This window comes from Plasmodium malariae, assembly GCF_900090045.1.
Source record: "Plasmodium malariae genome assembly, chromosome: 1".
NCBI lineage: Eukaryota > Apicomplexa > Aconoidasida > Haemosporida > Plasmodiidae > Plasmodium > Plasmodium malariae.
Window position 1 is genome coordinate 21,079 of NC_041775.1, and position 20,576 is coordinate 41,654.

At 18.3% G+C, this 20,576-nt stretch overlaps 3 protein-coding genes and 3 pseudogenes across 3 annotated transcripts, besides 3 other annotated features; all 6 read right to left on the bottom strand.

Annotated features, from left to right (window-relative positions):
* Positions 1-1,649: 1,649 nt before the first annotated feature.
* On the bottom strand, positions 1,650-2,607 carry PmUG01_01010600 (fam-l protein; the record flags this gene model as incomplete). Its single annotated transcript, XM_029007343.1, has 2 exons — positions 1,650-2,390; positions 2,521-2,607. The coding sequence occupies 2 exons, from the start codon at positions 2,605-2,607 to the stop codon at positions 1,650-1,652; spliced, it is 828 nt and encodes a 275-aa protein (XP_028859920.1).
* A 1,987-nt stretch (positions 2,608-4,594) lies between these two features.
* Positions 4,595-5,554, bottom strand: PmUG01_01010700 (Plasmodium exported protein, unknown function; the record flags this gene model as incomplete). Its single annotated transcript, XM_029007355.1, has 2 exons — positions 4,595-5,338; positions 5,468-5,554. The coding sequence occupies 2 exons, from the start codon at positions 5,552-5,554 to the stop codon at positions 4,595-4,597; spliced, it is 831 nt and encodes a 276-aa protein (XP_028859921.1).
* A 2,883-nt stretch (positions 5,555-8,437) lies between these two features.
* PmUG01_01010800 lies at positions 8,438-9,285 on the bottom strand (annotated as a pseudogene).
* Positions 8,438-9,285: a sequence feature (Plasmodium exported protein, unknown function, pseudogene).
* A 2,739-nt stretch (positions 9,286-12,024) lies between these two features.
* PmUG01_01010900 lies at positions 12,025-12,647 on the bottom strand (annotated as a pseudogene).
* Positions 12,025-12,647: a sequence feature (Plasmodium exported protein, unknown function, pseudogene).
* Positions 12,648-16,703: 4,056 nt separating this feature from the next.
* Positions 16,704-17,557, bottom strand: PmUG01_01011000 (Plasmodium exported protein, unknown function; the record flags this gene model as incomplete). The annotated part of the gene is made up of 2 exons (XM_029007366.1): positions 16,704-17,351; positions 17,471-17,557. The coding sequence occupies 2 exons, from the start codon at positions 17,555-17,557 to the stop codon at positions 16,704-16,706; spliced, it is 735 nt and encodes a 244-aa protein (XP_028859922.1).
* A 1,831-nt stretch (positions 17,558-19,388) lies between these two features.
* Positions 19,389-20,224, bottom strand: PmUG01_01011100 (annotated as a pseudogene).
* Positions 19,389-20,224: a sequence feature (Plasmodium exported protein, unknown function, pseudogene).
* Positions 20,225-20,576: the final 352 nt, after the last annotated feature.

Genomic DNA, 20,576 nt, shown 5'->3' on the forward strand with positions numbered 1-20,576 from the left:
AATGCAAAATAAATAAAGATATATATATATTTTTAGAAATAAAAAAACATTGTTTACGGATGATAATATGACCTTTAATCAAAATTTAATATGTATGTCTTATTATAAGTATAAGTATTCTGAATTTTAATTTATGATTTATATAATGCTTATATTTTGAGAACCTTAAAGCTCTATTAATTTATGTGCTATTTTATCGTTATAAATATATCTGATATATTAAAAAATTCAGATTTATTTTTATGTTAATTAAAAATATATTATATATCTTATGCTCGAAGATTTAACATAGCATAACATGTAGTCATTACGCAATATCATTTGTATAAATTTAATGAATAAAATTTTTTTTCAAATATATTTTTTGAAACAAATAATGATTTAGAACTTAAATTATTCTTAAATATCAAACTTTTATTTTTCTATTTATGATACGTAATTTTAAGGCTTGTTATAATTGAAGATATTTAAAAAAAAAAATTAAAAAATATTACATGAAAAAATAAAAGAAGTAATATATATTGTTAATAAAATAAATCTTTTATTTTTTTTTTGAACTCGATAATTGTGTCAAAGCACATTAATTAAATTATTTATTATATTTAATGTAATTAATAGCCAAATACGAAAATAATAGTACATATTATATTAAGAACGGAAATGTAACTTTTTCATTATTTAAGCCAAAATAAATGATATTTAGAAAAAACTTCAACAGATTATATATTAATATTTTCTTAATTATTTCCCAATATTTCATCTTTTTAATGGTATAAAAAATATATAAAATATATAGATTACGTAAATACAAATTTTCAATATAATATAAATTCAAGTAATTTGTGCAATACTGAGTAACAACTACAATTAGTTACAAAAATATTATAACATTTCGTTTAAAAACTTCCTTTAATTGTAATGATTTAGAATCCTAAAGATTGTACGTAGTTCTAAGTAATTCATAAATAAAAAAGTACAACACTTCATGGTATATTTATAATTTCAAACATAGACTATTTTAAAAATTACATCTTTTAAAAATATTTATACTTTAGCACCATTTATAAAGTATTCCGCATAAAATATATTTTATAGAATAAATATTAACATTCTTTCCTTGGTAAAGAAACAATTTATATACGTACCACTGTAGTACAAATTATTCATATACATACGTTGAATGCAAAAAATGACACATCAATATTAACATGACTATAATAGTACATTTTCTTAAGTAACATAAGCAAATAATAATTTTAGATTTAATCAAAAAATAAAAAAATATGTTTAATAAAATTGAAAGCGCAACAATCCAATAAAACTACATAAATAATTACATTATATATTGATTTTAATGCCAATATATATAAATTATTTATAAAATCTATTTTAAAGCGAAGATTTATATGTGAAGAAAAAATAATTGGATATACAGAAGTTATTCCTTAAAATAAAAATTGAAAATTATTCAAACAGTCAAAAATTCAAATTAACAAAAGGTCTAAAAACATACATGTTTATTGTTTCCCAACAAAAACACTGGTATACGTATCTGTAATTATATAATAAAAATAGATATTATGGCTGTTAAGTATATCACTAAAGATATTACTATATATATTAAATGCATCTTTACAGAAAATCACATATTACTTTTTATTCGATCTTTTTCTGAACTTAATATTTTCATATTTTATAACTTTTTTGTAGTAATATATCATCACTAATACAAATATAACAACAAATATAAGAAATGGTACACCATAAATGAATGTAGTTGATGCAAATATTTTTTGTAAATTACCCCATCCTTCTTTGCTTAACAGTGTATTCAGAAGCCCATCTACACCAGGAGCAATCTGAGCATCAGTTGGAGATGGGTATAACAAGTGTAATAAACCCAATAATCCACCACTTACTAATTTCTCTAATGAAAGATCTAATATCGGTAGTATCAATATAAAGATAAATAACAAAAGTAAAGCAATTCGTATTCTGCATTTTTTACGTGCTAGTTTTTTATATTCTTTATATTCAATAATTTTGCTATTTTTAACGTAATCTTCATAATCAAGTTCTTTAAATATTTTTCTTTCAAAATCGAAATATTTTTTTGTTTTAGGTATAACACATTTATTTTTCTCAACATTTCTATCGTATTCCTTAATATATAATGAACGTCTACATGATTGTTTGTGTTTTCCGTCTGTTCCTCTTTTATTATTAGATTTATATCTTTTCTCTTTCACTTCATTATTTGGAGTCTCTTCTTTAAATTTTGCAATACATGAATCCTTATCGTGTTTATGTTTTGTTAATAATCTATAATTTCTAGTATTTAATTTTCTAATAAAATTGCATTTTTCTTCAAAATATATATTTAGAGGGCTCTAAACCAAAAAACAAATGTAAATATTTCTTATTTAAATGAAAAAATATTCTTATCCTAAGAAAAAGCATTAATAAAAATAAACAATTAAAATATAAATAATACAAATATTTCGAATAAAACTATAATACCATGTCATTGTAAAAGTAACATATCCAAGGTAATAGTATATAAGTTGAAATATTAATAAATAAAAACAACGCAATATTTTGTTCCATACTATAAAACTCTAAAGTTGTAATTTATTTAGAATGACTTATGCTTATAATAAAGTATAATATATTCAACGAAAAATAGTGTTACCTGTATATTTTCAATTTTAATTCATTATTTTTTCATAGAACATAATAATATATATATATGTAAAATGCATTTTACCACGCGAAAAAAAATATAAAACCTTTAAAAATATATTATACATTTTTAAAATTTACTTTGTTAATAAAATACGACTTTCAATGAAATACTATATTTTTAGCTTTTTTATAAATACTAAAAAATTATAACTTAATTATTTAATATAATCGAGTTATTACAAGTTTTTTTTATATAAATTTTTTAAAGTAAAAAAAGATACATGATATATTAATATTTCTATATACTCATTTAATTTACATAAAAAAACGTATAGAATATAGATCTATTACTATATTTTATATATTAGGGAAATAACTGCTAATTTGATTGATATATTCCTACTATTAATTATAATTCCTAAGATATTACACTTTTATATAGCATGTTATTTATTTTATAAAATGTGAATTATTATATCTATACAATAATTGTAGTAAGGAAATAGTCAATAACTTGTACAACTTTTTTATTTTGTGAAATATAACACACTTTTCAGTTGTCATATGAAAAGTAGCTTTATATTATGTTTTACAATATATTTAGAAAGTTCATTTTATAATTAACTATCCAATCTACGAATAATTATATATATTTCATAAGTAAAAAAAGGTCTATTTATTATTTTTGTGTTATATTTTTAAAAAAATTAACTCTTAATTAAATTTAATTTGTACCATTATTTCTAAATGATGATTTTTTAAATCGATCCCCTTAATGTTTTTATGTTTTTTTCCACATGTATAATTAAAAAAATATTCACATATTAGAAAAAAAATAAAGAATTATCACAGTATAATAAGTATATGAATGTTTCATAAACTATCATAATTTAAAAAATTTCAAATAATATAAATTTACTTATAATATTTATACACAAGTTATTTTATGGAAATTATAAATAAGGAAGTCTAACAATACGATTTACCAAAATATATTATTCATCATCTTTCTTATTGACAATTTTAAAGCAGATATATTAGTTTTTGTTTTGTATTTTACAAATATATATTGTCAAATAAACAATTTTACACATTCATATTAAAAAATGAATTCAAATAAACGAAAATTAATTTTTTTAATTATACTTATATAGTAAAAAGTATGATATATATAAAAATTTCTGCTACATATGTGGTATGAAGCATAAAATGACAATTATAGAATTATTATATTCACAAAAAAATTACTATAGAAATTCTAAATTTTATTTTATTTTTATTTTTAAAAAATATTATTCATTCGGCCAACATATTATGATATTAACAGAAAAGAAAAAAAAGTAAAATTTAAAAAGCCATATTATAATAAAAAAAGAAAAATTTAAATACAATAAGTATAATTATTATCATTCTTAACATACAAAACAAGGCACATTAATTGTTAATTTTAAAGTAATAATTCCTTTTCATAATTATTTTAAAAAGTAATAATTTTATAGTATAAAATGATAAAAAATATAAAGCAGCAATATTTTTAGTTAAAAAGTAAATTAAAAAATGAATATAATAAAATAATATTAAATGTACTGTTATTTATTAATTCTAACAAGCAAATATATATTGTTTGTTGAAATTTGCATATAAACAGATATATATATATATATATCTTAAGCCATAATAATTAATTCAGAAGAAATAATACATTAAATTACAAATTAAAAAACATTCAAATATTCAAATTTAAAAAAAATATCAAAACTTTTTCTTTTTACATTTACGTATAAATATTACTACATATATGTAGGTTCATATATATAATCTAAACAATTATTATATTTAATATGTCATTAAAGATATTTCAAGTAGTACATAACATTCATAGGCTTTCTTAAAGAAATAAACGTATTGCTTACCATTCATTGAACGCTTCCAGGAACTTAATTTTTTTATGTTTTATAACATTTTTATAATAATAAAAAATTCCTCGAGTAAGTATAATACCCAATATTAAGATAGGTAAACAATAGACTAGAACACCAAATACTTTAATTCCTGTAAGGTTTTTCAATTGACATGTAGACGACCAAAAAGATCCCGAAGGTTCAACAGAGCCGGCTGTTGGTTCGCTATATCCTAATAAAATACATAATGTATTCAATAAAGTACCTACAGAACTAAAATTACCTAATGATAAGTCCACTATAGGTACAATTAATACCAATATGAACAATACAAAAAGTGAGCAAAGTCGCAATCCATATTTCTTACATTTTAATTTTTTGTAATCCTTATCATTAATCAACATCATTTTTTTAAAGAACTCCTTATCATGAAGACCGTTCATAATTTTTTTTTCATAATGCTTATATGATTTATGAAACATAGTACTTTTCTTTTTCATAAGTTCCTTAATCAATTCATCCTTAATTAATGAACATCTATATAATTTTTCTTTTCTTTCTTTGTCCAATTTTTCATTTTTAGTTTTAAGTAATTTTTCTCTCTTTCTTTTTGTATTATATGGTATCTTTAATTCTAAATCTCCAACACTTGTAAAAATACAATTCTCACTTTTTCCTAATAATCGATAAATGCGTGTATCTAATTTTCTACCAAAACCATATTTATCTTCCAAAATTTTTCTAAACATACGCTAAAAAAAAAAAAATTTTAATTTTTCATATATAAATAGATAAATATATCCTTTCTAGAATAAAATAATTAATAAAAATAAACACAAAAATATGAATAATACAAATTCCTTCAAAAATTAATATAATACCATGTCATTATAAAAATTACATATAGACTTTAAAAGGAAAAAGAAAGAAATTTTTATAAAAAAGATAAATTTAATTCTTTGCTTCATGTTATACGTCTCTTATACACTAATATATAAATAAAGAAAAAATTAACATTAAGTTATATACTTCCAACAATAAAAAAGTAACACTTTTATATTTTTTTATATTTGTACTTACAATATTAACATAATAGCACATTTGATTACATAGTCAAATCAACAATACCTAAAAAAGGATTCTAAAAAGTTTTATAATATTATTTATAAAAAATTAAATTTAATTAAATTACAATTTCAGTTCATTCACATGTATTCACAATATGTAATTTAATTATATATTAGAGTAATTAAAGGAATTTTTTTCATGATTTTTAATTATTTGGAAATCTTAAATCTATTTACGATATACAATGTATAAAATATAGATATATGCTAATCTCCTAGGTATTTCTAGTATAATTACTATTTTGAATTTTTCTTACTAATTGATTTAATTTTATAAATACATATATCGGAAAATGTAGCTATTGTCGATAAAAACAATAATAATATTTACAATAATGAAACGAAAGTCCTGAAAAATTTGAAATATTTTTATTCAGTGTAAATTTCTATGTTTCACTAATTATGATGCACGCTTTACCTTATGGTTAGATATATATATAAAAAATTAAATTTATTGTATATTACCAATTTTATGAAAAAATATCTATTTCAATGGAAAATAATAACTTATTTATTTTAGTAAAATAATTTTTGATAATACTTATTTTTAGTAAAGTCTAATTAATACAGTTATTTGTGATATTCCTTTAAACCCACAAATTACTTTTTTTTTTTTTTAATTACACATATATATTTAGAAAAATATTATTAAAAAAAAAGTGTAATACACATATAAAATGCATTAGTATTATAATAATCATGATTCAGTAATGTGTTTCATTAATTCTATTATTAAAAATAAGTTGTTTTATAATTGTTATCACCATATTTTTAGATCTACATTTAAATAATATTTATAAAATTTAAAAAAAAAATTAAGTAATCCCACTTATGATATCATGGAAGTATGTATTATTTAATTTATTAATGTTCTATTTATTACTCATAATTATTGAACTTGTACATATATTATTACTAAATTTTGAAATTATATTAATGTATCTGACAATGTTTTACTAATATTCTAGAAAATAAAGTAAAGCATTATTTATATGCGTGTGTACTCCTTACAGAAATAAATAAAATTACATAAATATTAGAACATTATATACTTATCAAAAAAGGAAAAAACAATGTAAACTGTTAATATATTTTTTGGAAGTGTAGTGATCTTTTAATTCACATTTATGAAAATATTTATTTCATTTTTCCATATCCAGCTATATTCATAAAATAAAGATTCAATACATAATTTGTTTCAAAGTATAATCAGTACATTTTTAAATGTACATATAGAATAATAACTAAAAAAATATCAGTCTTAATTTTGGGGATAAATCTGAAATTACAGATGTGGAAACCTAAAAAAATTAGAGCTTATTCATGCTAAAAACTCTCAAAAAAGTTACACCTAAAACCAAAAATATTATTCTTAAACAAGAATTTTATTAAAAAACAGCTAAATATTGTGATTAAGGTACAATACTATATATAGCATTAATTATAGCATAAGAACAGCTTTATACACTTACATCTATTACATGCATATTTCATTACGTTTATATTACTAGCAATAGGATTGTGAATATAACAACAATTCTTAATAAAAAATCCTTATATTTGTTTCTACACCTAAGAATGCACTATTAATGTAAAATCATGTATATAACAAAATTACAAATTATAACGAATGTATAAATTCCCATCTATATTAAATGATATTATGAAGAAAATTGTATTTATCGTTTAGGATAAGAAAAAATGAGTATTTGTCCTATATGTTCTACTATTATATAAATATTAGCTCAAAATTTTATTTACTTTATATTGTTAAAAACAAATATATATAATAACAATATATTATAAAACATTTTTTATTATAGAAGTTTAAGTAATGTTTATGAAACTAATTTTTATTCAATAATTATATGAGTGAGTTAATGTAAGTAATTATTAATTTCATTTAAATCATTAATTTATTCATAAAGCTTTATAATTTCTAAAATCATTGTTATTCCACTAATAATTCATATCTGTAAGTAATGTTATGCTGATATATATTTGTAATCCAATAATTAAACTATTCAAAAAATGTACTAAAAATAATTACATATCAAATGAGTTATTAAACATATATTTCTCGCAATAATTGAGTTTACAATTATTATCTGTTAACATTTCTTTTAAATGAAAAATTTATAAAGTAAAAAAATAAAATTCATAAATATAATTATACTATAGGAAGAAGAACATGACATATTTAACATAAAAATAAAAAAAGTAAACGTTTTTAAAAATTTATACCATTAAACACTAACAACCATAGAAAAAAAAAAAAATTGGAAAAAAAAATACTATTGATAATAATATAAATTGTCTAACTGCATGAAGTTTTAATTGTAATATTTTGTATACTAGATTAAATATGCATACATTTATTATTATAAAAATATACCTAAAACATTTACTCAAAACATTTCTGTATAAATATATTTTTATTATGATTGTTAGAAAATAACATTTTCACATTTTTAGAAGAAACACAAATATGTAAATATGTTAAATTATCTTAAATTATGTATACAAGAAAATACATTATAATATCAATGATAATATAAAAACCTGCTGAATTGTGTATATATTAATTATATACTTTTAAACGTTTGTGTACCATTATGTATATTACCTATCTCACATAACAAGGGTTTTCCTTTCATTAAATATATAGTAGATATTTATAAAGGGCACAAAAAAAAATTTATGAATAAAGTACATTAATTATATTTACGCTTTATTTTCATTTCTTTTTACTTCTTTCGTATATTTCAAGAATTTTATAAATATATAAATAACTATCAAAATGTTTATTAAAATAACTAGTATAAATAGAACCATACCTCCAGGAAATTTAATTAAAACAGATAAAAAATTTAAGAGACCCCATGAATTAGCATCATTGAGATTCATTTGTTTATAAGTACCTAAAGAAGTTACTAAAAGTAATGTTAAAAAAAATATTCCCGGTAGAACAAATGTTAAAACGGTACTAATATACTCTGAAGTTTTTAATTTTTTTTCTGGATAGTATCGATACATTTCTTGTATTTATATATATGATTAAGTCTCTTATATAATAATATTTCAAAGAAATTATCTATCGTTGTAAATGGTTTAGATTTAAATAATGTAGATTTCTTTACTACTTTTTGTATTCATCTCTTGTATTAAATTTATCGTTAGATACACTATGATGGTCATTATTTCCTGAGACAACATATTCATTTCTAGGTTACTTATCTGCTAATATTACAATTTTTCTTTTATTCTTACATTTTGATAATAACTTACAATTTCTTTTATCAGAGTTTTTATTTCTACTATTCTATTTATCTAAAGATTTATAAAAATTGCACTATAAAATAAAGGAAATGTATTTTTTTATTTATAATATAATATATTAATTAGTGCGTAAAAATAATTTTCCTATATACATATCTATATATAATATGATATTTTAAACACTATAAAGTATATTTTTAAGGATGTCATAATTATACCCTTTTGTTCAAATTATAACTTACACAAATAAAAAGGATATATGTCAGAATTTTAATTAATATAAAATATTTCATTTTTAATTCAAATTCGTTTTATTTAAAGATATAATACTTTTAATAATATTAATATTTTACTGAATATTCAAAAAGTAAAGATAAAATAATATTGTTATATACATTACTAATTTTCTTATTTAAAAAAGAATTAAAATGAATAAATAAAATACAAACACAAATATATTATATAAAATATAATATAATTTTAAAAATATTTTAGTAAATATTTCCAATAAAGTTCTAATTATGAAAAAAGTAGTATTAATTAAAATAATTTTTCGCAAAACTTATTTCTTTAATTGATTGCTCAACATATATACATATTAATAATTTAAAAGGATGACTAAAAATTTGAGTTATTCATATATTTCAAAAATATGATAAAATATCGTTTTTCTTGGAGATTAATATTTTTATTATATATTTAAATTAAAAAATATAATATATGACTTGAATAGTTCTATTAACTTGAATTACTCATATAGTTATTTCTTTTTTCTTTTTTTACTATTAATAAATTAACATTGTATACATATAATATTTAAACATTATATTATAATTAAAATCAAAGTAATCTATTGAATATAGAAGTATTGATAAGTTGTAAAAAATAGAATAAAATAAATCTCTCTTTTTATTTCATAACTTTTATGATAGCACGTAAAAAATAACAAAGTTATACACATATTTATGCAACATGATTTTTAGTAACCTCCTTGGGATTAATTTACCATCAAATTTTTTATTTATTAAAAAACGAAAAGCAAATTAATTCTTTTACAATTGTCTATCAAATTATGCATAAAACATTAAAATTATTATATATTTTCGTTTTTCTAATTTTTTCCTAAAAACAAAAGAATTTATATTTTAGATATATTATATATATATATAATATAAATGTAAATTTAGTAAAAATATATTTTCACGGATTATGAAAATTTTTAAAAAAAATGTTAAATTAATATAAGTTACAATATAAAATAATATCTGTACAAAATGGTAAATGATAATATATAATAAAATTTTGGAAAATATTCGATATATAAATTAAATAATCATGAATATTTTATATAGGACGAAAAAGGTAATATTTTTTGTTAATTTATATATAAATATTACAAAAAATAATATATTAATTTATAACATTTATAGAATTAATGTAAATAAAATAAAATAAATTTGTTGTTAAAAAATCCTATTGAATTAGAAATATTGTATTTCCTTATTTTTGTTCTCTATTGCTTGTTCCACATAGATAGTGTACATAATTATAAAAATATTATATGTTATATATATTATTTTAATAATATTAATAACAAAATGATAATAATTTCTCTGAACTAACTTTTCATTTAAAAAATAATTGACTAAATAAAAAAAAAAATAATAAGCATGAATTTATTAATTATATAAATACCAAAATAATTTTATTTTGATAATGTATCTACTTAATTCATTCAACAATATAAAAAAATATCCTTTTGTGTTATAAATCTATTTTATGATGGATATTTTAGTATTCTTTATAGAATGAAAAATAATCAACAGTTACGTAATTATAATAACAAAAATTAATATTCTTTTATTTATTGATAATTAATAATAATTCTAAATATTAATAATTTCCTACATATAACACATAATAAAAATTAAAATAATACTAGTTGATAATAAATGCTTCATAGCAGTGAACTGAACCCTAATTTTAAGTATTAAATTTGTAATAATTTTATACAAAAATTAATACATATTTTTATTTTTATTTTACTTAAAAAATAAATATTATAAATATGAAAAAATAAGTAATTTCAGTATACAATATAAATATTTATTCATTTCATAAATTGTATTAATTGTTTAATTAATATATACTTAGTAAATCATATAAAAGGCACAATAATATAATTATTTATTTACACATAATTTCAGTATTGTACAAATGAATACATTCATTTGCATTATTCATACTGAAATTTTTATTTTTACTGTTATATAAAAATGTTTTCAAATTTGTCTATTATTAAATTGCAAAAATAATGTTATTTCAATAAATTAACTAAGAATAACTGATTTAAAATTATTCACTGTTATATTTCTTCATTGACACAGAATATAAAAACAATATGTAGTATATATATTTATTAATGTTCAATATAATATACAATTAAGTAATTTTGCAAAAATGAATTAAAAACATACATAGACACAACAATAATTAAAAAATAGTTTTAACCCTTCATTTCATACGCGATATTTAGAAATCCTAAATTACTAAACAACACATATTTATTTTTATCTCAAAACTAGTAATTGTCTTATTAAAAGTAAACCAACAAATAAATATTATTAACTGGAACAATATAATAAGTTCAGACAAGCATGATTTCTTTATAAATACAAATTATCTCACTTTCATATAATTACACAAAATAATTATTATATATTAATTTGAACCTACAAAAATATCATTTTCATAAGAATCTATTTAAATATATGAATATAAACCCATAATATTTAATTACGTTCAAAAAATACTCTAAAATATATTTTGAAAAACATTAAAACATCAAAGATCACAAAAATACTAAGAGAATATTTATTTACTCTTGTGTGACAAAAATTATAGCTATACATACGTTCATTTGTGTAAATTAAGCAATTATTCATATATTTATGAAATAAGGAACTATATTACATTTATTTATTCATATCAGTTCCTACTACACATAAATAGGAATATTTCTTTTATTCATTCTAACATTTCCTTTTCTTAATTCTTTTATGTTTTCTAAATTTCATACAAGCAAAAGCAGACCATATCATAAATATGACAATTAATATACCCAATAATACAAAAAATTTTATAGCATATTCATTGATTATAATAGTTACAACATTTACAGATGATCCACTACTAATATACAAACCTTTAGATTGATCAAATAAACCGCCAATAAAACCTCCTAATGGAGCTAATATCAACCACGAGAGTACTAAAATAGGCAAAAACATTTTATGTCCAAACTTTTTACTTACTAATTTATGGTATCTCTTATTACTAATTGACGGTTTTTTTCTAATAAAATCTATGTAATCAAGTTTTTTAAAAAATTTCTTTCAAAGCGAGATAATTTTTTTCTTCCATATATTAATTTTTTGTGAGCCTTGTATTGCTAATTGAATTCTTCTTTATACAATGAACTTCTCCTTGATTGCTGGTTTGTTTATTTGCTCCCCTTTCTATTATTGGATATAACCTTTTTGTCATTCTCTTCATAAATAGTTATTTCCTTCTCTGATTTTATAATATTTGAATCATTTTCTTCTTCCCATTTTGCTAATAATCTAAAATTTATTAATTCCAATTTTATATCATACCCATACTCTCTCACCTCATATTAAAAGTACTCTAATAAATAAAAGAAACCTTTATTATATAAAAGAATAATTAATCATAATCTCAAAATGAAAATGGATAAAAATAAGAACCGGATAAATAAAAAATACAAATTTCCTTAAATAATATATATTAATACCTCTTCATTGTAGTTATGACATAACGAAGCTAAAAGGATAAATATCCAAATTTTAATAAAAAATATTGACTTAAATTTTTTTTCTATGATATATAATTTTAAAATTGTATTATATTCAGTAAGAAAGCAACAAAAAATACTATAATAGTTTTTTAATTATAAAAGATACTATATATATTTTATTAATTTTTTATTTATTTATAAAGTCATAATAACATATATATAATTAAAACGTTTTTTACAAGACAAAGATTAGGAACTTTAAAAATGAATAATGTAAATTATGTGTTAATGTTATTTATAGAGAAATAATTATATTATAAATAATATAATTTGCATTCATTAATAAGTATTCAAAATATATAATTTAATTACTTAATAGAGTACAATTAAATAATTTTATTTTTGTTAGTCTTCAAAAAAAAAATTGTGATTTCTTAACATTTATAAATATTAAAATCATACAAAATATAAAATATATAAAATACAAATTATGAATTCTTTTATATATTAAATGTAGAGAAGCTAATTTTAATAATGTATTTCTTTGAATAATTATAATTATATACATTTTTCATGTAGAGCTTCCCTTTATAGTTAAATAATATTTATTTTTCACATAGTAAATATAATAGAAAAAGTGTACACATTTATGAAATAGATTTCTCATTATATAAAAGAGGCATTAATATCTATCTAAACAAAATACATATTCTTTTATAAACTGTTCTACATTAATATAATAAAATTTATTGTTACAGCGAAATCTGTAAATTTATATATATTTTTAAATACACTATAATAATTTACCCTATATTTTTGTATAATGATTTTATAGCATTATAGTATATATACAAATCTAAATATATTTCCTTATTATTTAACAGAATATTTAAAAATTGTAAAATTCCATATATTACTCATTCTATTTAAAAATGTATATATATATGTATATATATATATAAAGAGAAATATTAATATGATAATAAAAAGGTAAAGTTGAATTTAGCGTAAAAGTACTGTAAGCAATTTTATAATTTAAAAAATATTTATAGCCAAATTTTTTTACAAATGAATGTAACAATAAAAAATGTACGTATAAGCTATACATAAAGGGATCCTAAAAAATATTTATGAATATAAATAATTTAATAATTTTTCTTATGAAATAATTTAGAATAAACTCCCCTAATTTTATTTTATCACATACTATTAAAAACACATATTTTTAAGGGAAAATATAAACAGTTATTATTCTCAAATATTATATATATTTTTTATAACAGGAAAATTATCATACATCTTAGTAATTTTTTTCTTTGTACGTTTACAATAAACGTAATAATGATAAACTTTTTATATTCAAAAAAATATTATTGTCAAAAAAAAGAAAAAAAATAAAATCATATTGTATTTATTTCAATATGTTTAAAATTAAAAGAAAAAAATTAAAAAAATTTTAAAATTTTAAAAAACAAAAATAATTATTTTGTTAATATATTTTTTTCCCATTACTTAATCAAGTTCCAAGAATTGACATAATTATATATTATTCATTTATGTTATATGTATATAATGTAATATTCATAATGGTAACAGTATTTTTTATATGATTTTATTATTTCATATATATATATATATTTTAAATAATTAAACGAAATTTTTTACATAAAATATAGGATAACACTAAAAAATATATAAAAGTATTAGCTTCTAATATGTATGCTAAGAAATAAGTTATGAAAACGTATGAATTCAACTTAATAAAATGAATAATATATTAATTTTTTCGACTTCTCTATCATTTTATGCCATATTCATTTTTCTTAAAAGTTTTTTCTTTTCTTCTTTTGTAAATAGCTATTATTAAAAGTTTATATGTTTAATTTTTACAAGAATAAAAATAGAAATATCCTTTTGTCATAAATTTATTTTATGTTAAATATTTAAATCTATTTTTATAAAATATAGTTAAATCAAAATTATGTATGTACGATAATATAATGATAAATATAATAATTCTTCTAATCATAGGAACAGCTTTTTGATGGACAAAATTTATAATTATCCACAAAATGTTTCTAATAATAATTAAAATAGACAAATAAATAGTCGATATTTCATAGAAATAATCTGATCGTTAAACCTTGTAATATTTAATTTGTTTTTTATTAGATGTATAAAACATAAATATATAGTATTATTAGGTATATATATATTAACACTGTTTATATTGTTCTAGATATAATATCACGTATAATACTCTTTTTTATTGAACATGTGTTCTATAATAATATAATATTCTTTTTCTAATCAATAATTTTATTAATATTATATATTTATAGGATATATAACATTTTATATTACAGTATAATGATTAAAAGTAAATGATATTATACTATATTCATTTTCACATAAAATTTTAATTTCTTACTGATTCATTCATTAACAGTTTCATAATGATCCCTATTATATGGATATTGGTACTTTTAAAGTATGGTAGTATTTCTAATAGATCTACTAAAATGTGTCAACATAAACTTACATATTTTGATTAAACATTAAAATTCCTACCATTACAATTTTCATTTACATGCTTTCTTACAATAATGTTTTTCTATAAAAACTAGCTATTGACTGCTTTTATTAAAATAATTTTGTTTGTTATAAAAATATTTAGCACATTCCTTTTTCATATAATTGCATATGCATTTATCTAATATAAAATTGACAAAGTGAAAAAAGAAGTAAAATTAAAATAATTAATTCACCCATTGAAAATTTTATAATTCAATAAATATACAGTACAAAATTCAGAACAATTATAAATTAAATGACCAACTTTATTTAATATATGTTCATTTCCTCTCTTATACGTAAATATTAGTAAATATACATAATGAACTATAATAAAAAAAATATAACACTATATTCAACATACATAATATAAATCCTAATATTAAGCAAATATTGTAAATTATAAGAGAGTGTAACATGCAATAATATTAATAACATTAAAAAAGTATAAAACATAATAAAAATATTGAAATTAAAAAAAAAATGTATACATTTCTTCCACAATTATTTAAAATATCATAATTTTTATGTATCATATTTTTTTTCATTAATAACATTTTAATTATTAATTAAACAACTTATTTCATAGTAAAATAAAGACAACAAATCATAATAAATATGAATTAATTATTATATATATCGTTTGAAATTACCCACATTATGTAATATAATAAATTTCACTTTTTTGTTTCTTTTAATTTTATTAGAATATTTTATTAGGTGAATTTATAATTTAAATAAAATTAATTTCACCGTAGTAATATTCATGTAACATATAGCCAATTTCTAAAGAGAATTTAATTAAAACTTAAATAAATATAATATTGCAACTATATTTATTAACTTCGTATATTCATATAAAGACCAAGACACATTTATTCTTCATTTAAAAGAGATAAGTATTTTTTTAATTACCTCAACAAATACTCATTTAGATTAGAAGAAGTAAAAAATGATAAGAAGAAATAATTATAGATAAAATATATGTTATCACAAAACTTCAATATAATTATACGACTTCTCTTATATATTAATTTTAGTGCCATATATATTTTCATAAAAAATTAGTTAAATACAAAAACAATAATTTAAAGCCATAATTCTATGTTAGATAATGCAAATAATTTAAAATATCAATAAAAAACATTAAAACATTCATGTTTGCAAATAAAACTAAAAGCACATATTTTTAAGATTGCAGATCAAAAAAGTTAATATGATACAAGTAGATTCTTAAAAACTATATAACTACAGGTATATCTGTTTATTCGATATATTAATTAAAACTCATAGTGTTTGTTAGCAATAATTGAGTGATCTCTATAATAAGGGGAACATAGTATTATTCAACTTATTTTTTATAAGTGCAAACTTATCATATTTTGCAATTTTTCTGTAAATATAAATAATGGCTGCCATAACTATAAATGTAAATATAACAAATCCTACACTAAAATAATAAGATGTTGTCCATGTTGCCACAATATTTTCTATCCCCCCAATACGGTGTAAAATTATTATAACATTTAGTATTAATATAATTGGTACAAAAAAAATAGATATGACATAAAACAAAGCTTCCTTTAATTCTATCTTATTTCTTAAAAACTTGAAATCTTCATTCGTAAAATCTCTAACTTTATTTTTAAAATATGTTTTGTCAAACGTCCGTTTTTGAAAATATGGATCTGCTCCTTTGTATACAGAAAATATACTTTTCCTACGTTGTTTTTCTCCTACTGCATTATTTAAGCAACATCCATTTGGATGTTTATATCTTTCTTTTTTTACTTTTGCATTATTAGGTGGATACAATTTTTCAAACTCTTCAATAGTTGGTATATCTCCTTTTATCCACACAAAATTCGAACCCTTTTTTTGTCCATATTCTTCTAGAAATCGACAAGTTCTTGTATATAATGTTTTATAAATATTGTCATTTTTATCCAAAGAATTATTATATAAATTCTAATGAAAATAAATATTTATTATTTAAAAAAAATAATAATTTTATATTAACAAAACGTATTAATATAGGACTCTAAAAATATGAATGATGCAATTATCCTTAAATAATATAATCATACCACATTACTGTTTATATGATATATCCAGGTTAAAATAATAAAGATAGCAATTTCAACGTAAAAAAATGACCTACAATTTTTTTTCATTATATAAATTTTTAATATTGTAGTATATAAAGAAAAAAATTTGAAATATATAGCAATTTTTTAATGACATATGATCCTATATTTATTTAAAACATTTTCTTCTTGTTTTTTCCCTAAAAAACATAATTAATTGTATCTAACTATAATGCTTTTTGCAACAATAAAAAAGAAAATTAACTTTAAAAATATATCTTTAAATATTTATTTTAATATTATAAAATTCCTCAATTAAAATTATATAATTTCCTTTTATATTAATATTTATTCAAAATATATAATTTAATTAATTAATAGTATTACAATTAAATAACGTTTCTATTAATCCTTATAACAAAAAATATACGATTGCTTAATTCTTCGAATTAATGAATTCACAAACATGGTATGCAGAAAACAAATGAAAAATATTCTATTAATTAAGAAAATAATTACTAATTTTAATAAAATACTCAATAATAATTTTCATATTATAAACGTTCTATTTTAAAAAAACTGTTATTACTAAAAATAAAAAATTATTATAAAATGTAATTAGCAGAAAAAATAAATGAAAGAAATTATATTTTATACATTTTTTTGTGCTTCATTTGTTGTAAAATTTGTGTAACCTTATTGTTATATATTTAAAATATCAAATTTATTATATAGTACCTAAAATAATTAAAAAAAATATATATAAAGACAAATAAAAATAGCTTTTTTCTTTTTTAATTATAATTTTTATGTTTAGTTCATACCATTATTTTTAAATGAAAATTTTTATAATTCATTTAATTATTTTTTAATTTTTTTTTAAATATATATTTATTTAGACGTAATATTAATATAAAATAAAAAAATTTAAGAAAATATTTTTTCCAAAAATATTATATAAAATTACTAAAATTTTAAATTATTTTTAATTATATATGTTTTGAAATAAGTATGATATACTATGCATAATATGTACATGAAAAATTAAAAATAATAAAAATATAATTTGGAAATATATATGATTTGGTATTTTTTTTGCTAACAATATTAGCAAAAATGTATTATTATTTTTCCATATTTTTATACATGAAATATAAAATTTTTTTTAAATTTATTAAAAATATTATTGCATCTAATAATTTATGAAACATGTAATTCTAATACTAACTGTTTTATAAAGATTATTTTTTATGTTTACCTTTAAAATAATACGCATAACCACAAAAAAAAAATGGTTGGGATTTAATTAAATATGGAAAAACTTTATATAATAAAATAAAATGTAATAAATACAATATTTTCTTAAAGGGTAATTTAAATTATCACTTAAAATAATAAAAACGTAATAAAAAATAATTTTTAAAAATATAAGTTACGGCACTTGCTGCGTTATAATGTATTAATTGTGATTTTATATATTGAATTAATGGACCACAAATTTACTATAATGCAAAGGTCTATGAAACATTTACAAATAATTATTGCATATAAAGCACATTTTTATTGTGAATATTGGTTAATATCAATTTTACATCTTCATGGTTCAAAAAAAAAAATAGATTACATATACATATTAGGACAGAATAATAAATTACAACAAAAAAATAACTAATTATACAATATATATATAAAAACATATGATCTCCTAAAAATATCTAATATATAATATTTTATTTTGGTATATTAATATACATTTACATATTGTACATGTTGCATAAAAAAATTTATATGTATACAACAATTATTTTTGTGTATTAATATAATTTCGTTAGGCATAAAGGAAAACGTCCTTAGATATATGAAAATCATTATTTTTAAAAAAATATATTAATTATGACTATGATTCCATTATATATTCTTATACTACAACGGTTAAATTTAAGAATTTTACGAGTACATAAATAAACATTAAAATGCATAATAAACAAACCAAAGGGAATATAGTTCTTCCTCTCTCCAAAATTAAATAATCTCCTTAATACTTATAACCCTGATATATGTAATCAATTTTCTAATGAAGTATGAAAAAAAAAAATCAATAAAAGAACTGTTTAAAAGAATATATGTCTGCAAAGTAAATACTAAGCGATATTCATATATCCTGAATATTTTAAACTATCTTTCTAGGTAGGATCAATATATTTTCTGTAATTATACATAGGACCAAATTACCTATATATTAATTTTTCAAAAAAAATATAACTAATACTACAAATGGATAACACATAACAAATATCTGTTTCCTAAATTATTTTTTGCTTCACATGTATTACCATTATACGTACAATAATATCTTCAAACAAATTCTTATTCAATGCAATATTTTCAATGTCAGAATTAACATATCCACTTCCCCTTTACATATTTTTAATTTTATATTACTTGTTTACTTTTCATTTTTTTCGAATAATATATTGCTTCTTGTATATAGTGTTCTATCTGCACTGTTCGTATTATCTAATGATTTCTGAAAAATATATGAAAATGAAATTTTAATTTTTATTATTTATACTGTGATAAATTTACTTACTCAAAAGTAAAATATACTTACAAGTATATAAAACAAGAAGAAGCAATATATTTGGGGAGAACATTCTCCTATTTAATATACCGCATTCATAATATAAGAACTTATCCAAATTAAAAGAATAAATATAAGTATTTTACCTAAAATAAAATATATATTTTTTCCATTAATTATAGAATTATTAAATTTTAAAATGTGTCCAAGCACCTAAACAATTTATTATATATTCAAAGTTTATTATCAAAAAAGTAAGGTTATGCGCTTTGTTATTTTATTCTATTTTTAACTAATATTAAACTACATAAATAAATTATAAATATAATGTACAATTAAGAGAAGATGATTTTAAAAATATTTTTGATAATATTACCAATGAATTTATTTACAAGAAAAACAAGGTTATAAATTAATAATTTATGGTAAAACTAATTTTATTCGTACATGCTTAAAAAGTATATATATTCTAATATTCTAACAGAACAATTCTAAATTTTTGATATCAATACTATTCAGAAAAAA